Here is a 16,405-nt window from a genome sequence, read left to right on the forward strand (position 1 = left end):
CTTATAATATGTCTTGATTAGCTGCCTAGATGGTAGCCTTTGGTTTTGGGCACAAAGTGACTTTTGGTATGTTTTAGGATCTGAAATGTTTCTTCATGAAAATATGTTTCAGAGAATAATAAATATTTTTTCAATAGAGATGAAATTTATTATTTATTGAATCACAGTGTGATTATCAAGATGCTTGAATAAAACCAAAACAAAAATCAGCCTTACAATTTCATAGTGTTTCTTTTAACAAAACTATCTACTCTTCCTTTGCTACACAAAATAGAACAAATGAAAGAAAAAAAGAACATCCTAGTGGAGCACGTTTCTACAGCCTACAGTGTTCTAAAATTTGGTCTCTTCCAAGTTTCTATCAGACTTTGAAGGAGAAGAACTCTATAGTATTAACATCCATTTAATTTTCTTACTCCCCATGCCTGGAATGGACTTCCCTTCCTCTCTGCCTCATGTCCACCTACTGGAATTCTTCCAAAGGCCAACTCAGATGCCATTGCTTAGATAAAACTTTCTCTGATTCTTCCTCCCCTCTTCTTCACAGACCTTATGAAAGCTAAAAGATATAGAGGATAAAGTGGTAGACCTGCAGTCTGGAAGACATGGGTTCAAATTTTGTCTCACCACCTTACTAGTTGTGTGACTCTGGGAAAGTCATTTAACTTCTCTGTACCTCAGTTTAAATGATTACCTCCAAGGCCCATTCCAGCTCCAATCTATGATCCCATGATCTCTTCTTCATATCTTTTATAGCCATACATGGCTAATAATAGACAACATGATATATTATATATTTTCTCAAAATCAGCATTTAAGAATCATCCAAGGTATGGAATATGAAATGTAGAGATGGTAAGTAGCTAACAGTGCAATATCTGAAAAGTAGTAGGTCTTGTGGACTTTATGGTTGGCACTTCTAGATCCTTAGTTGTATTTGTTCACCTCCCGCTGAAGATGAGCTCCAGTCTGTTGCAACGTATCTGTGTAAGACTTAATGTGGTCTCTAGAAAAGTAGAAGTAGATGATGTTATAAAACTTAGTAAGGTCAGGGAAAATCTGACCAAGAAAAAGGAGAATGGAGGGAGATCATGGAATCTTTCTTTGGAGGCCTTTTGAAAATCCACAAATTCCCATACTGTCTGTGTGACTTCAAGTAACTCAGTTTGTCTCTCTGGGCATCTATACAATGAGAGGGTTGGGTTGGATTACTCATGAGGTCTCTTCCAGCTATGATCCTAAGAGAGGATGAGGACCTCTATGATTTCTTTTTTTTTTTTTTTTAAGATATGATCCCCTCCTCTTCAGTTCACTCTGTGCACTCTGTCTCTATATGGGTGTGCATGTGCGTGTGCATGTGTGTGTGTGTTATCCCACCCTGTATCCAGATGCTGAATAGTTTCAAGAGTTACAAATATTGTCTTTCCATGTAGGAATGTAAACAGTTCAACTTTAGTAAGTCGCTTATGACTTCTCTTTGCTATTTACTTTTTCATGCTTCTCTTCATTCTTGTGTTTGAAAGTCAAATTTTCTTTTCAGCTCTGATCTTTTCATCAAGAATGCTTGAAAGTCCTCTATTTCATTGGAAGACCAATTTTTCCCCTGAAGTATTATACTCAGTTTTGCTGGGTAGGTGATTCTTGGTTTTAGTCCTAGTTCCTTTGACTTCTGGAATATCCTATTCCACGCCCTTCGATCCCTTAATGTAGAAGCTGCTAGATCTTGTGTTATCCTGATTGTATTTCCACAATACTTGAATTGTTTCTTTCTAGCTGCTTGCAATATTTTCTCCTTGATCTGGGAACTCTGGAATTTGGCCACAATGTTCCTAGGAGTTTCTCTGTTTGCATCTCTTTCAGGCGGTGATCTGTGGATTCCTTGAATACTTATTTTGCCCTCTGGTTCTAGAATCTCAGGGCAGTTTTCCTTGATAATTTCATGAAAGATGATGTCTAGGCTCTTTTTTTGATCCTGGCTTTCAGGTAGGCCCATAATTTTTAAATCGTCTCTCCTGGATCTATTCTCCAGGTCAGTTGTTTTTCCAATGAGATATTTCACATTATCTTCCATTTTTTCATTCTTTTGGTTTTGTTTTGTGATTTCTTGGTTTCTCATAAAGTCATTAGCCTCCATCTGTTCCATTCTAATTTTGAAAGAATTATTTTCTTCAGTGAGCTTTTGAATCTCCTTTTCCATCCGGCTAATTCTGCTTTTGAAAGCATTCTTCTCCTCATTGGCTTTTTGAACCTCTTTTGCCAATTGAGTTAGCCTATTTTTCAAGGTGTTATTTTCTTTAGCATTTTTTTGGGTCTCCTTTAGCAGGGAGCTGATCTGCTGTTCATGCTTTGACTGCATGTCTCTCATTTCTCTTCCCAGCTTTTCTTCCACCTCTCTAACTTGATTTTCTATGAGCCCTTCTATGGCCTGAGCCCATTGAGTGGGCTGGGATATAGAGGCCTTGACTTCTGTGTCTTTGCCTGATGGTAAGCATTGTTCTTCCTCATCAGAAAGGAAGGGAGGAAATGCCTGTTCACCAAGAAAGTAACCTTCTATAGTCTTATTTCTTTTCCCTTTTCTGGGCATTTTCCCAGCCAGTGATTTGACTTCTGAATATTCTCTTCATACCCACTTCGCCTCCGGATCCTCCCAGCCAGTGCTTGGGGTTTGAGATTCAAATGCTGCTTTCCAGCCTCAGGGCTTTTGGCGGGGGCAGGGCTGCTATTCACTCTGTGATTAAGTTCAGGTGCTCAGGTTGGGGCAGGGCTGCCTCATGGGCTCAGTTCCCTCACGGGGTTTACGCAGAGACCTTCAACAATGGATCCGGGCTCCTGCCTGGTTGGGGAGCCCCGATCTGCTCCCGCCTCCTCTGTTGCCTCCCGAGGGGGCCTGAGTTATGGGGGCACCCTATTCCCCTCTCGACCCACCAAAGATACCCTCTCACCGACCCCTGTCACCTGTGGGTGGAGGGACCCGCGTGGCCGCTGGAGATTCCGTCCCTGAAGCCCGCTTGGATCTTTTCCTCTCGGTGCCACAGCCGCAGCAGGGCTGTACTCAGCTCCGAGTCCCAGAGCCCGTCGTCTATGTATTCTGAAGTTCTATGATTGATTTAAAAAATATTTAGAAACGATATTAAAGGTGTTAAAGAAAAAGTATTAATGACATAATACGTATGGGACAAATTCAGTTCAGATGCCACCTCCTATAGGCAGCCTTTTTTGATTTTTGTAGTTGTTGGTGTTCTTCCCCCTCCCACAATTTGCTTTCTATTTTGTGTACGTAGCATAGCTTTGAACTCTCCCTTCAAAGGCTTGGCCACAGAACAAGGGGAGTCCTGTGCTAATCTGTTGCAAGACATTTATTTCCACCACCACCCCTAGTATTTTCTTAGTTGTGAGGAGCCCTGGGCTTGATCAGGGTAAATTACATGTATAATTTACATTTCCACAAAGACCTGTGCTATACTCCCCCTCTCAGCCTCTCCAAAACATAAGGAACTTGAGGGCAGAGAGAAATTTTGTTTTTGTCTGCATTTGTCTCCCTAACTGGTAGCACAAAGTAGGTGCTTAAATGCTCACTGAATTTTAATTGAATATTAAATGTTCCCTCCCAGTTAAAATGAAGACACTCTCTCCTTTCAAAAACAAAACAAAACAAACAAACAAAAAAACACTAAGGAACATAGACAACATTTCTATATCCTGGAAATGTTGCATTCACATTTCCCCAATAAAAAGCCCATTTCCTTATTGATAAATATTTTGCAGCACTTCATTTTCATTTTCTTGGTGTAGTAAGACAAAATAATCTTACTGGGCAGTTGATGGATCGAAGACCCCAAGTCCATGTAATACTGGTCTGTTGTTCTCAAAGCAGTACATGTTTCACTGGCCTACGACAGAGACAAACAGAAACAATCATCCCCATTTTCCATGTGAGATTAAACCAGTGATTCATCCCAGAAAAACTCCAAGTCATTGTGGCATCATAGGCTCACGAGAGCATAACTTTAGATGTGGAAAAGAACTTAGAAATTATCTAGTCCAATGCTTTTCATTTTACAGAGGAGGAAATTGAGGCTTGCTCGAGGTTGAATAAGTGTTAAAAAGTTCCAAAAATGAACCTCTCTGGGACTTAGTTTTTCCATCCACAAAAATGGCTGTAATAATAGCACTTACCTCACATGGTTATATGAGTTACCATATTAAGTGTTTTGCAAACCTTAAAGAGTTACATAAATGCTAGCATAGGACTGACAAACTTGGAATTTGAATTCAGACCCTCAGACTGCAAATTTAGCATTCTTTCCACTGCACCATGCTGCCTCCTAAAATTATCTTTGCTCTTCTCATTTGCTATGCTCTGCTTATCCTTCACTCTTCAAACTCCTACAATTATGCCTCCAAGTTCTGTTATTATATTTCGGGGAGTCATGCAATATATACCTCAAGTATCATATGTGGTTGTAGGAATTCTTTCCATCAACACACATTACAGACTGTTTATAACTTGGTAGACAAGTCCTAGAGAATTGTCTGAGGTTCAGAGAATTTAACTGACTTGCCTAGGTCGTATGCCTAGTAAATGTCAGAAGCAAGCATATACTGGAGCCAGCTTCATCCTATTTAGGTTGGTAAATTCTCAAGGTGTGCAAATACTCCTCAGAAATCAAGTTGCTAAAAAAAAAAAAATCAGGAATTGATTTTTTATTTAATTAATTGTCTAGACTTGAGAAAGTGTAAATATTGCAAATTAAACCTAAAAATGTATATGCATGCATTTTTTTTCTCCAGAAAGCCCAGTTATTAAACATTTATTAGCATACCCCTGTGTTGTGTGCCAAAAGCAAATTACCTGTTCAGCCAGAGTATGTCCCCATGCATTCTGACTGTGATTTGGGTCCCAGTAATCTGGTGAATATATCTGTCTTTTTAGTCGTAGGAACTGATTTGCTGAATCGTCTGACAAAAATGGAGTTCCCATCACACCTGCAATCGAAACAATCCAAGTATATGTCTAATATTAAAAGATTTTGGGGGATTCTCTCTCTATATATAATTACAATTCATCTATAATAGATGTGCTAGTACCAATGCAAGTATGGCACTAGCTTCTCTGTGTCTTAAGTGGTTGTATGTGCTTTGAGAAAAAAGGCATTACTTTCGTCACTATTTGGTTTTCATTTGCTATATTTTCACTCTGTAGTTTATAGCAGTGGTCATCAAACTTCTTGGTTTCAGAATCCTTTCACACTCTTAAAAATTACTGAGGACCCTCCAAAGAGTTTTTGTTTATATAGACTGCATCTACTGACATTTACAGTATTAGAAATTAAAACATTTCAATGTTATTATGAAAACAGTTTTGACCTCAGGGACACCTTGAATGGGTCTCAGAGAACCCTTAGGGTCTCCAGATGACACGTTGAGAACCGTTGTTTTATAGAATTTCTGGATGTCCCAAGACCATTTGAGTTGCCTGAATCTGCTAGATTGGACCAGGATCCTCTTAGATTGGGCACTGTGTTTGTAATACTATTATCCTTTGATGGGATACATAGGATTTGGAGTCAGAGGAACTGGGTTTAAATTGCAGCTCTGCTAATAACCTATTAACAGGTTTCTTATGTGATCTTAGAAAAGTCATTTCCTCTCTTTGGGTCTGTTTCCTCTTCTAGCCAATGAGGAACTTGGTCTAAATACTACCCAAGGTCCTTTTCTCTTCTAAAGCATATGATAATATGGTGATGGAGACTTGTTTAATATGAACTTTTAAAAAGTTAGTCACTTTATTTCATTTTTAAAGGTCTTCTTTATACTTATGCATATGAAAATAGTATTAGGTATAGAAATTAATAGTGTTAATATGTTGCAGAATTATAGAATGTAAACAGAAGGTATGAGAGTACTATGCTTCCCACCTAACTTTTCTTGCCTGTTTCTCTTACTTTAGATATACTGGAATCACCAGAAACCATAAAAGTCTGTCTATGACATCCTTATCTGAGGAGAAGGAAAAGACCAAATCAGAGAGAAATACTGGATGTGACTGCAGGAGAAAAGGAAAACAGGAAAAAACTACCCAGATTATGGGAATAAACAGTGAGTCTCAACATGAAGTGGAGAGAAAAGTTTCTAAAGGGGGACTCCTGAAAGCTTGACTGTTTCCTCCCTCCCCACCTCCCCCTCACAAAGTGAGGTGATAGTATTGGCACAACATCAAATGTGAGTGTCAGATGCTTAGCAGCTATAGGATAATCACTCAATATCTCAGTTTCCTCCACTATAAAGTGGCGATAATAATGCCACCTTCCTCCCAGGGTGGTTATGGGGTTCGTATAACAAAATAATAATAATAGTTAGCATTTCTGTAATCCTTTTAAGCACCACTTAGGAAGTGCCCAATCATTCTTTGTCCAAATATGTTGTTCCCATTGCCCTCACACAAGGGGCTTATTTGCACTTCATAAAAAGAGTACTTGGCCTGGCTAAATATTTATAGTTCGTTTAACACATTATTTTCAGTCCTTTTTCTGTGATTAAGTCCTGGGCTTTCAAGGACAAATATGTATACTGTATATTGGTCTTGGTGTGTATACTTGTATGTGCATAGTTATATCAATACATAGATATGTCTGTATGTGTGTATGTACATATATAAAAAATAGTATACCTACATAATAATAATGTATTTATATAAATAATTAGGAAAGTGATGTGTGCATACATACAGTCTTCTTCAATATTGATGTACTTTTCCAAAAAATGTATGAATTCAGCCAAGCGCATATATCCTCTGTTTCTGTGATCTAATGTACATTTCTTAAATGGATTTTGTTCCCCTTAAATTCAGGGGAAAAAATGCAATAATTGCTAATAATCTTTTCCCTCAGAAACTGAAAGAAGTCAAAGCAAACTAGATGCTGCCATTTTTTTCTCATTGTGTGATACATTTGCCCCCCACCAAAAAATATAAAGCCTGACTCAGAATTATACTCCAAAATACATAATATTTTTATTTTAGAGTCTAATAATTCTATCTTTTCATAAAATTTCTTTTCAGTAGATGAAAATATTTCCCTGGTATGATCTGTATACTTCTCAATGAAGTACTCACCTCAGCATTCTATACCCCATAATGGGTTCTCAATAAATATTAATTGAGGATGATGAAAATATCCCCCACGAGAGAGGCAGAAAATAGCATTTATTATCTCACTTTACAAATGATAAAATTAACACACATATGAAATGACTTACCCAAGGTCAGTGTAAGTAAATCAATGGCAGTATGGGGAATTAAACTCAAATCACACATAAGAGCATACTGTTAATCTCTCTGCATGAGAAATTTCTCCTCTCTTCTTTTTCTGCCTGATCAACCTTGAAAGTTAGTAGGGAAGAGATCAGGACTTCTAGTTTCAGGGCACAAATTATGTGGCTATGGGTTGAACTTGGTTTTCCATCTTTTCTTTTTCCTGTTATTTCAGACTCGAATACCAGAACACAAATACAGATTAGAGAAAAATTTTAAAAAATATATAAACCTAAATATTGGAACTTAAATACAAAGTAAGAAAAGAAAAAAAGCATGTCATGTGCATAGAATTATATAAGATAATATAGGTGATAGAAGAGATAAATTTTCATTTCAAGAAAGCCTGTGTGATAAATACTACACATTGGGTTGTGGGTTGTCCATCTTTTCTTTGCTTTCTTGTATATCTTTTTTTAATTAGATGTTTTCATCCAAAGATAGTCTCAGACACACACACCTGATAAAATAGCAGATCATGAGTATGCATGTTCACATCATGCTAGATTTTTAATAGATATGCATCAAGCTGCAGCCCATTTCTGATCATTCCACTAAATGTTCTCTGTGGCAAACACTGCCTACCAGAGACATACCACGCCCTTTGCCATAGGAACAGGGAGGACAAATTCACTAATCATTGATCTTCAAATAAAAGTTACAATGTACTGAAAAGAGTGATGGATTGGGACCCAGAAGACTATGTCGTAAGTCTACTATGCTACTAATTATATGAATCCAAGTTATTTAAATTTTCTGGACTTCATTTTTCCTCTATAAAAAGAGAGGACTGGATAAGATTGTCTCTAAGGTCCCTCTAGTTCGAAGATTCTAAAAATCTACATACTTGTCCTAGCCAACAATTGATCAAAAAACTTATTTTCTGCATGGTGCTATGTTAATCACTATACAGGGCTATACAGCACTATACAGCTATATGGCTAAATAAATATAATGCCTACACTCTAAGAACTTACAATCTGTTACAAATAGTACTAATAGAGACAGATATATGAGAGAGAAATGCATGTGTTGAACAAATACATAAATAAAATGCATAAGAATACTGTTGCGTACATGCTAAGGTTCTAGTACATATTACTCTACTACAGGGGTGGGAAACCACTCCCTCTGCGCTGATCTAGTAGAAGAGTCATGGAAGGCATATTTCTGGATATGAAAGGAAATTCATTTCCTATCTTCCTTTAAAAAGAGGCAGTATGATGTGGTAGATAGAGAGAAGGACCCTGAGTTCAAGTTTCACCTCTGTGTGAATCTAGATAAGATAAAAATCTAGATAAGGTTCTGGAAGCTGTCTAGACTATAAATTGCAGAGAAGATGCTAACTTGAATCAGTGGAGGAAGGCCCCCACTGGGAGAACCTCCTGTCATTAATGAGATCACAGCTTTAATCTCTATTCTGTCTTACCATTATTTAAGGGGAAGTTTATATGATTTGTTTTGTCCAGTCATTTCAGTCATGTCAGACTCTTTATGACCCCATTTGGGATTTTCTTGGCAAAGACACTGGAATGGTTTGCCATTTCCTTCTCCAGCTCATTTAATCGAGGACAACAGGGTTAAGCTTTTTGCCCAGATTTACACAGCAAGTCTGAGGCAATATTTGAACTCATGCCTTCCTGACTCCAGGTCCCATACTAATCACCATGCCGCCTACCTGTCCAGATTAAGTGACAGATTTAGTCCAATCATGAAACATGATCATTCTGGAAGGGACACCTGAAAATCTATAGAATCAACTGTATCTGAGTCATGAGGAGATGAAACCTGAAGATAAAAGCGCATACCATAAGCCATATATGGTCCTAAGAACAATGTTATAGTAAAAGCCAGAAGATCCAGTTAGTGTAGTAGAAAGAATCCTAGATTTAATGTCAGAAGACCTGGATTCAAATCCTATCTCTATAATACGAGTTGGATATGGACTGGATTCTGATTGGGACACTCTTTCACAAGAGTAAAAGAGGAGGATATTGGTATCTACTTGAAAATTGTGACAATTGAAGAACTTTCATAGGAAGAAGCAACAAGGAGCAATGTCTCTCTTCTTTTCTGAGAACTACATTGTACAGAGAGCCATAGCAGACTTGGAGCTAAATAACGGCAAAGAAGATTCAAATATTAAGGACTCAAAAATAGGGGAAAATACTCAGTGTGACTAGGGATCACTGAGGATGTCCAGAGTTCTGTGTGACCCTTGACTAAGTTACTTAAAGTCTGCCTGAGGTTCCTCAGTTGTGAAATGGAGATAATAGTATAGCACTTACCTCCCAGGGCTATTTTGAGGATTAAATGAGATAAGAATGGCAAAGTGCTTGGCATATAGTAGACTAATAAATTCTCTTTCCTTCCTTCTTTCTTTCCATTCAAGGGAAGTTCACCCACAAGCAGATGTCATGATTTGTCTTGAACTTTGAATGAGCTCCATTTTTTTCCTTTGATATGTAAACAAATTTATTCAATCTTTGAATCTTGTAAACCATGTATTTGCAAGGGAAGCTTGTAACAACATTTGGGTTCTGAACTCACCCAGCTGAGCTCAATGTTGGGGTAGGGATAGGGAAAAGTATTTATTAAGCACCTACTATGTGCAAGGCACTGTAGGCTAAATACTTTACAAATATTATCTCATTTGATCCTTACAATGACCCTGAGAGACAGGTGCTATTTTCTAGGACAGGAAACTGAGGAAGACAGAAGTTAAATGTCCTGGTCATTTATTTACTTTTTAGTAAGAACCAAAGTGATTTTTATTCCATAATTTAACCCATTTATTGTTGGACTGTGGGCTACAGACATTTGAAAAGAATATTTACTGGTTTTTCAATGTCTTCTGATGACAGATTTGACTGTGACTGCAGATGTGATGTTGTAGGTCCATGCACCACCAGCTACTGTTTCAGGTAGGATCCACAGTGTCAGATACCCATAGGTGTCCCTTCATTTTGGTCTTGCCAAAGAAGGCGCAGGTGTACTTGGCATGCTGGCTAATTTCAATTTTCTTCACTATTTTTCTGAGGGATGCACTATAATGTGTCCATCCCATATTTACCAACAATTTCAACCTTCTTGGTACATTTAGCCATGTTGCCAGTTACAGGGCTGAAGCTCAGAGAGGCATGAATTGGTCATTTAACTAGTAAGTCATATAACATATAGAGGTCATATAACTAGTAAATGCCTGAGGCCTGATTTGAACTTGGGTCTTCCTGACTTCAGGTTCAGTGCTCTGTCCACTGTTATACTGAATTGACCATAGGTAAACCAGAACAGAGAGACATTCCTCTTATATGTGGACCTTTTATGTCAGGATAGACTCTGACATAAAGGTTACATGAATATATATTCTTCGGAAATTTCAAAATAATAGAATACCTATCTTTTTCTTATCACTGTTAGCTCTTGGTCTCCTTAAAAATTAAGAAAGGAAGAATAGAGTTTGTCCAATGTTTGAAAACATAACTGTTTGGGCCATTTTGACTAGATTTAGATGAAAATTAAATCATGCAAGTAATTTAACCCAACAGAGCAATAAATTTAGTCAAAATGGTAGAATGGGTGCCTGTGTATATGTAGACAGTGAATGATACTTAGGATGAGTGAGAGAAAGAAAAGAAAATGGAAAGAAAGAGAAAAAAGAAAGAGAGAAGAAGAGAGAAGCAAAGTGAGAAGAAGGTTAGAGGATAGAAAACATGGGAAAAAGTGAGAAATGAAAAGAGAAAGAGAGAAAGGAAAAAGGAAAATGTAATAAGAAAAAGAATATAGAAAGAAGAGACAAGGAGAAGAAAAAACATTACAGAAAAGGAGAAGGTCATTGAAGTGGAGGGCTAATAGTTTGTTAGTTTGTATATGAACTTTTAACTTTAGGACTTTGTCTCTGTTGACAAGAGTATTAACACATTGGTTACTTTGAAAAGTAAACAGAAGTTGGTATTACTTGAGGTTATTTAGTTCTGCTTTTATTGCTTTAATTATTTTTCCCTATCTCCTCCTTCCGCCCAATACACACACTCACGCACACACACATGCACACACACGCACATGCACACATGCACACGCCCCTCCCCTCCCTTACAATACAGATCTACGTTGTTCCCTGGAATTACTTCAGGGTATATAGAGATGGCAGAACTCTTTGCATTTTCTTAATCTAATAGAAAATATATGATTAGGAAAGGGAATCTTTTTTTTCTTTCTTGTTTTACATTTCAAATATTTTTGAGTTACAAATTCTCTCCCTTCCTTCCACTCTGCCTCTACTCAATGAAGAGGCAAGCAATATGATATTGATTATACATAAGAAGCCATGCAAAACATGTTTCAGTATCAGCCATGTTACAAAAGAAAATACATACACATAAAAAACAAGAAAAACTTTTTTAAAAATAAAACAAGTATGCTTCAATCTGCACTCAGAGTATATCCGTTTTCACTCTAGAGGTGGTTACAGTTTTTTATCACAGGTCTAGAAGGGAAATATTTTTCCTGATTCAATAGTGTGGTCCCTTCAGTTTCACTATCTAGATGGAAAATCTTCAGGGTCCTAACTAACAACACCAAGTGGGATAGAAAGTTTTTCTACAAAGTCCAAAAGGCTCATTCTTATTTAATTACATGCTTTTAAATGCTGTTTACAATCAAACTGTATAACAGAATTTAATTCATTGTGTATGCATATGTAGGTATGCATGAATGCACATACGTACATGTGTGTATGTAATTCTTGAGAGCATCAGTCAGAAACGAAAGTGAACTATTAGAATGAAAGGGGAAAATCTGATAAAAATGAATTCATGAAAGGGGAAAATCTGATAAAAATGAATTCATAGTATATCAGAAAATGAAAAAAGTGATCAGGAATTGTTCCTATATAAATATTCCTGTATAATAAAGGGAAAACTCTCTTACCATAAACAAGTCAAGGGAGGGTGGGGTTTAGGGGTGTTGGTAGGGTTGATATTTTGAAAATGTTAATGAAGTTACAAGTATTTAGCCTGAAAACATGCCTAAGATAAATTTTAGAAAACTTAAACTAGAAAACTAGAAACTTAAAAGAGATTGAGGAAAATAACAAGAAGCAGAAAAGTCATGAATTATGGGAGAGTTGCAAAAAGGAGAGGAGAAGTAGTATATGAGATATTGTTGGAGAACCAGACTCAGAGTCAGGAAGAACAGAGATCAAGTGCTGCCCCCAACCTATATTGACTACGTGACCCTGGTACAGGGCAGTTTTCCACCCAGAATTGGTGGGGGAGAGGGGAAAAGAGAGAGACAGGTATACAGTCAGAGATAGACCCTGAGAGAGACACAGACAGGGAAGGAAAAAGGAAAAGAAGAAGGAGGAGGAGGAGAAGGAGAAGAAGAAGAAGGTGAATGTAAAGGATGAAGAGGAGGAAAAGGAGAAGAAGAAAGAGACAGAGAAAGAAAGAAAGAAGGGAAGAAAAAAAAAGGAAGGAAGGAAGGGTTAGGATAGAAGGAAGAAAATTCCTTTTTCTACAGACTTTATTAATTTAAGGATCCGTGATTTTGATGGTATTAGTAAATAACATTTATATAGTATTTTAAGGTTAGCAAAGACCTTTACACAAACTATTTCATATGATGGGGCTTTTTTGCCAGTGGCATAGCTTTCAATTCTTTTCTACCCTAGTAGACAGTTTTTTTGTTTCTAAAAGACAATGAAACATTTATCACTCCTTTTCCAACCCAGGGATAAGCCTCTCCATTGTTTGCTAGACTGGTCCCTATTAGATGACAGTTATATAGTCCATTCACAGGCCTGTAACTCCAGCCTTTCCAGCTTTATAGGAACCACCAGGGCTGGAATGGCCTTCAAGAATCTAAGGTTGCCATCATCGCTAAATGCCTCATTATAATGGCTCCAACCATTGCTGGAACATCCCTGGCAAAGCTTTTGAGAACATGGAACACTTATATGCCAAGATAGGCTACTGATTTGTTGGAGGGGTTATCCTCTCCTACATATTGCCTAATAAATTGTATGTGTATACCTGAAGCATCTATAATTTCAATAGAATAGAGAGCTCTCAGTGCGGAAATCTCTTCTCCCATGGCAGATAGAAACCTGTCAATGACTTAGATAAGTTGGTTAAATGACTTGTCCAGAGTGACAGAGCTAGCACGTGCCAGAGCCATGATTTGGAACCAGCATCCTTAGGTCTATTATGTCACAGTTGCCTCTCAATAAATTTTAAATCCCAATAAATTTTTTAGCGTAGCTTTATCTAGGAGCAATTATTGGAATAGGCACAACTTATCAAATCTTTTTTCTTGACTTAGAATCTTGGACTTAGATTTCTCTTAACATACGAAATTGATTTGTTTGATTTTACAAGTATCCTACTGAGATGGAATGCATTATGTTCAAGGTTATACTTACAAGGCAGCACAGCCATAGACAGGCTAATTTATTGCATGGTCTAGATCAGAGATGTCAAACACATGACCCACATACTCCAGAGTACAGCCAAAACCAGATTAAAATATGATGGGGAAATATTTAATGTAATAAAAATATAATAACATATTGGTAACATTACATTTTAAACCTGTGTAAATATGTGGCCTGCAGGGATCCTATGTAAATCTATTTGAGTTTGACAACCACTTGTCTAGACATCCCTGTTGATTCCCTGGCTCAGGCTCCTCCTATTATGTTTCATCCCCCAGCTATATAGCTTCATTTCATTGGATCTTAGCCTAGGAAGGAGATTTAGAGAACATTTAATTTTATCTACATATCCATCATTTTATAGACAAGGAAACTGAGTCTCAAGGAAGTGATTTTCTTCAAATCTTAGGTTGTATAATGCTTTTGTAAATGTTTTTACATTTTACATTTGCATTCAATGCTTTTAAAATATCAGTCAAACCAGTTCAAAGGATTAGGTTAGGAGGGATCTTCAAAGTTAACTAATCTAATGCCTCTTATTTTCCACAAGGGGACACTGATACCCACAGAGGTTAAGTGACTCACTCAAATCATACAAAGAATTATTGGTAGAGTTAGAATTTGAAATCAAGATTTGATTGTAAAGAAAATAACTTTCATTGCAACATGGTACCTCTAGAATGTAATATCTATAAAAAACAGATCTGGTTCTGAGGCATGGGTGAAAATCCTTGTCTCCTATCCCTGCAATGACCTCACAGATATGCCAGCAATTTAAAGGCCTCTTCTTTTTGTCTTGGCCAAGTGGTACAGTAGATAAAATTCTGTAAAGAGTGCCAAGAAGACGAGTTCAAATCCACCCCCTGACACTTAGGTGTGACTTTGGGCAAGTAGAAACCTTTATGGTCCTTGTGCATCTTGTGAAGACCTCCTTTTCCTATTCGTTAGGCTTAGTACAATTGGAGGAATTAGTAAAAAAGGGTAAATATTCCCCAGGCCTCAGTTTATCTCCTTGTTCTTTAACTGAATTCAAGTACAGGGATTGTTTTCGTTACTGTTGTCCCATTAGTTTAATGAAACTAATTGATTGAGCTAACTAACAGATTGGGCTTATAACCAACTTGAGCCTGAAGTAAGTAAATATCAAGGTTAGGTAGCCCTGTTCAGTTAGTCCAGATCTTTAAGAAAATCTGGTGAAGTAGTTAACCAACCATTTCCTTTTCTTCAGAGATACTTGATTCCACAGATCTCATGGGTAAAAGTGGACAAGACATGCTGTTGGAGCAACACAGTCATTCTTTATCACCGGTACTAAAGTCAAACTGCATGGCTCACCAGCCAAGCTAAAATGTGGCATTTCTGAGTTACTAAGCAGTCCCTGAGTTTGATTTACAATCCTTGATTTCAGTCCTTGGAAACTCATTTACATTGAATAAGCCTCATTTTCTTCATCTGGCGGTGGTATCTGATAACTGCAAAGAAATTATTTGTGCTGTGCGTATATGTATGTCCCTGGCCAACACTTTCTCGATGGTTTATTTCAGAATATCAAATGTGTTCTCCCACTTGATGGAAACTCTTTGTACACAAATAAATATTCACCTACTCAGGGCTAAAGCAAGCTATTTTATCAAGTCGGACTTCAGGCAGCAGATATTTTTCTTTAATGTATCCTGAGCTAACCTTACAGTAGTTATTTACTATGTATTAAGTGTCTTTGTTGGCAACATTCATAGCTGCATTGCAGAAATTCAGCTCTGGTACAAATCTACAATAAACACCTTTGTAAATATTTTCAGATTTGGTTGTAAAGTAAAGCAAATGACCTTGTGGTTTAAGGATTAGGGCAACAGTCTGTGTTCCAAAGACATTCTTTCATTCTGTCCCCAGCTGAGCAAGGGACTTCCTTTTAGGTTTTGGCAGCAAATCATTTGGCCTTTTTTTTTTTTCTGTATCTCCCTTGTTAATCTGTAAAACACCTGTCCTGGGCACCACAAGGTGTGGTGAATTGATGAATTCATGCTCCTAAACTAGTCTGAGGTCTTTAGATAATAACATTGTAAAATTATCTCAGTTTAGTTTCCGAGAGGTATTTTAGCATCCAGAGATAAAGGACACTTCCTTAGAAGTGAGATCAATCTTCTTTTTACCCCTCTTCACAATGATATTGGGTCAAAGCTATGACACAAAGTTAGTGATATCAAAGACCAACCTAATATTACCAAACAACCATTAAATCCACATTTACTGGCTGTGTGACTCTGGACAAATCATTGAACTTTCTTTGCCTCAGTTTCCTCATCTGTAAAATGATCTGGAGAAGAAATAGGGAAACCACTCCAGAATCTTTGACAAGAAACCCTAAATGGGGTCACAAAGAGTCAGAAATGACTGAAACTTAGGATCAAAATCAAGAGAAACAATTACAGATCCAGAGCAGGAGATTCATCTAATACAATGTACTTATGCTACAGAAGAAGCAACTGAGACCCAGGGAGGTTGTGACTTTCTTTAAGTCACAAAGGTAGTAAAAATGAGAGATAGAATTTGAACCCAGATCTTCTGATTCCAGAACCAATAACCCCTACCATTTTATTACACTGCCTCTACCCAAAACCAAAAATCATAGAACCAGAAATACTACTATGTTTTAGAACTGC

General features: G+C 37.3%; 1 protein-coding gene across 1 annotated transcript; it reads right to left on the reverse strand.

Moving 5' to 3' along the window:
* Positions 1–212: 212 nt before the first annotated feature.
* On the reverse strand, positions 213–4,984 carry C5H3orf85 (chromosome 5 C3orf85 homolog). The gene is given in 4 exon segments (XM_072617035.1): positions 213–1,006; positions 3,812–3,833; positions 3,836–3,890; positions 4,853–4,984. Coding segments are annotated over 4 exon segments (285 nt in total). The 5' UTR covers positions 4,982–4,984; the 3' UTR covers positions 213–927.
* Positions 4,985–16,405: the final 11,421 nt, after the last annotated feature.

Source organism: Notamacropus eugenii, chromosome 5 (genome assembly GCF_028372415.1).
Source record: "Notamacropus eugenii isolate mMacEug1 chromosome 5, mMacEug1.pri_v2, whole genome shotgun sequence".
Lineage (NCBI taxonomy): Eukaryota > Metazoa > Chordata > Mammalia > Diprotodontia > Macropodidae > Notamacropus > Notamacropus eugenii.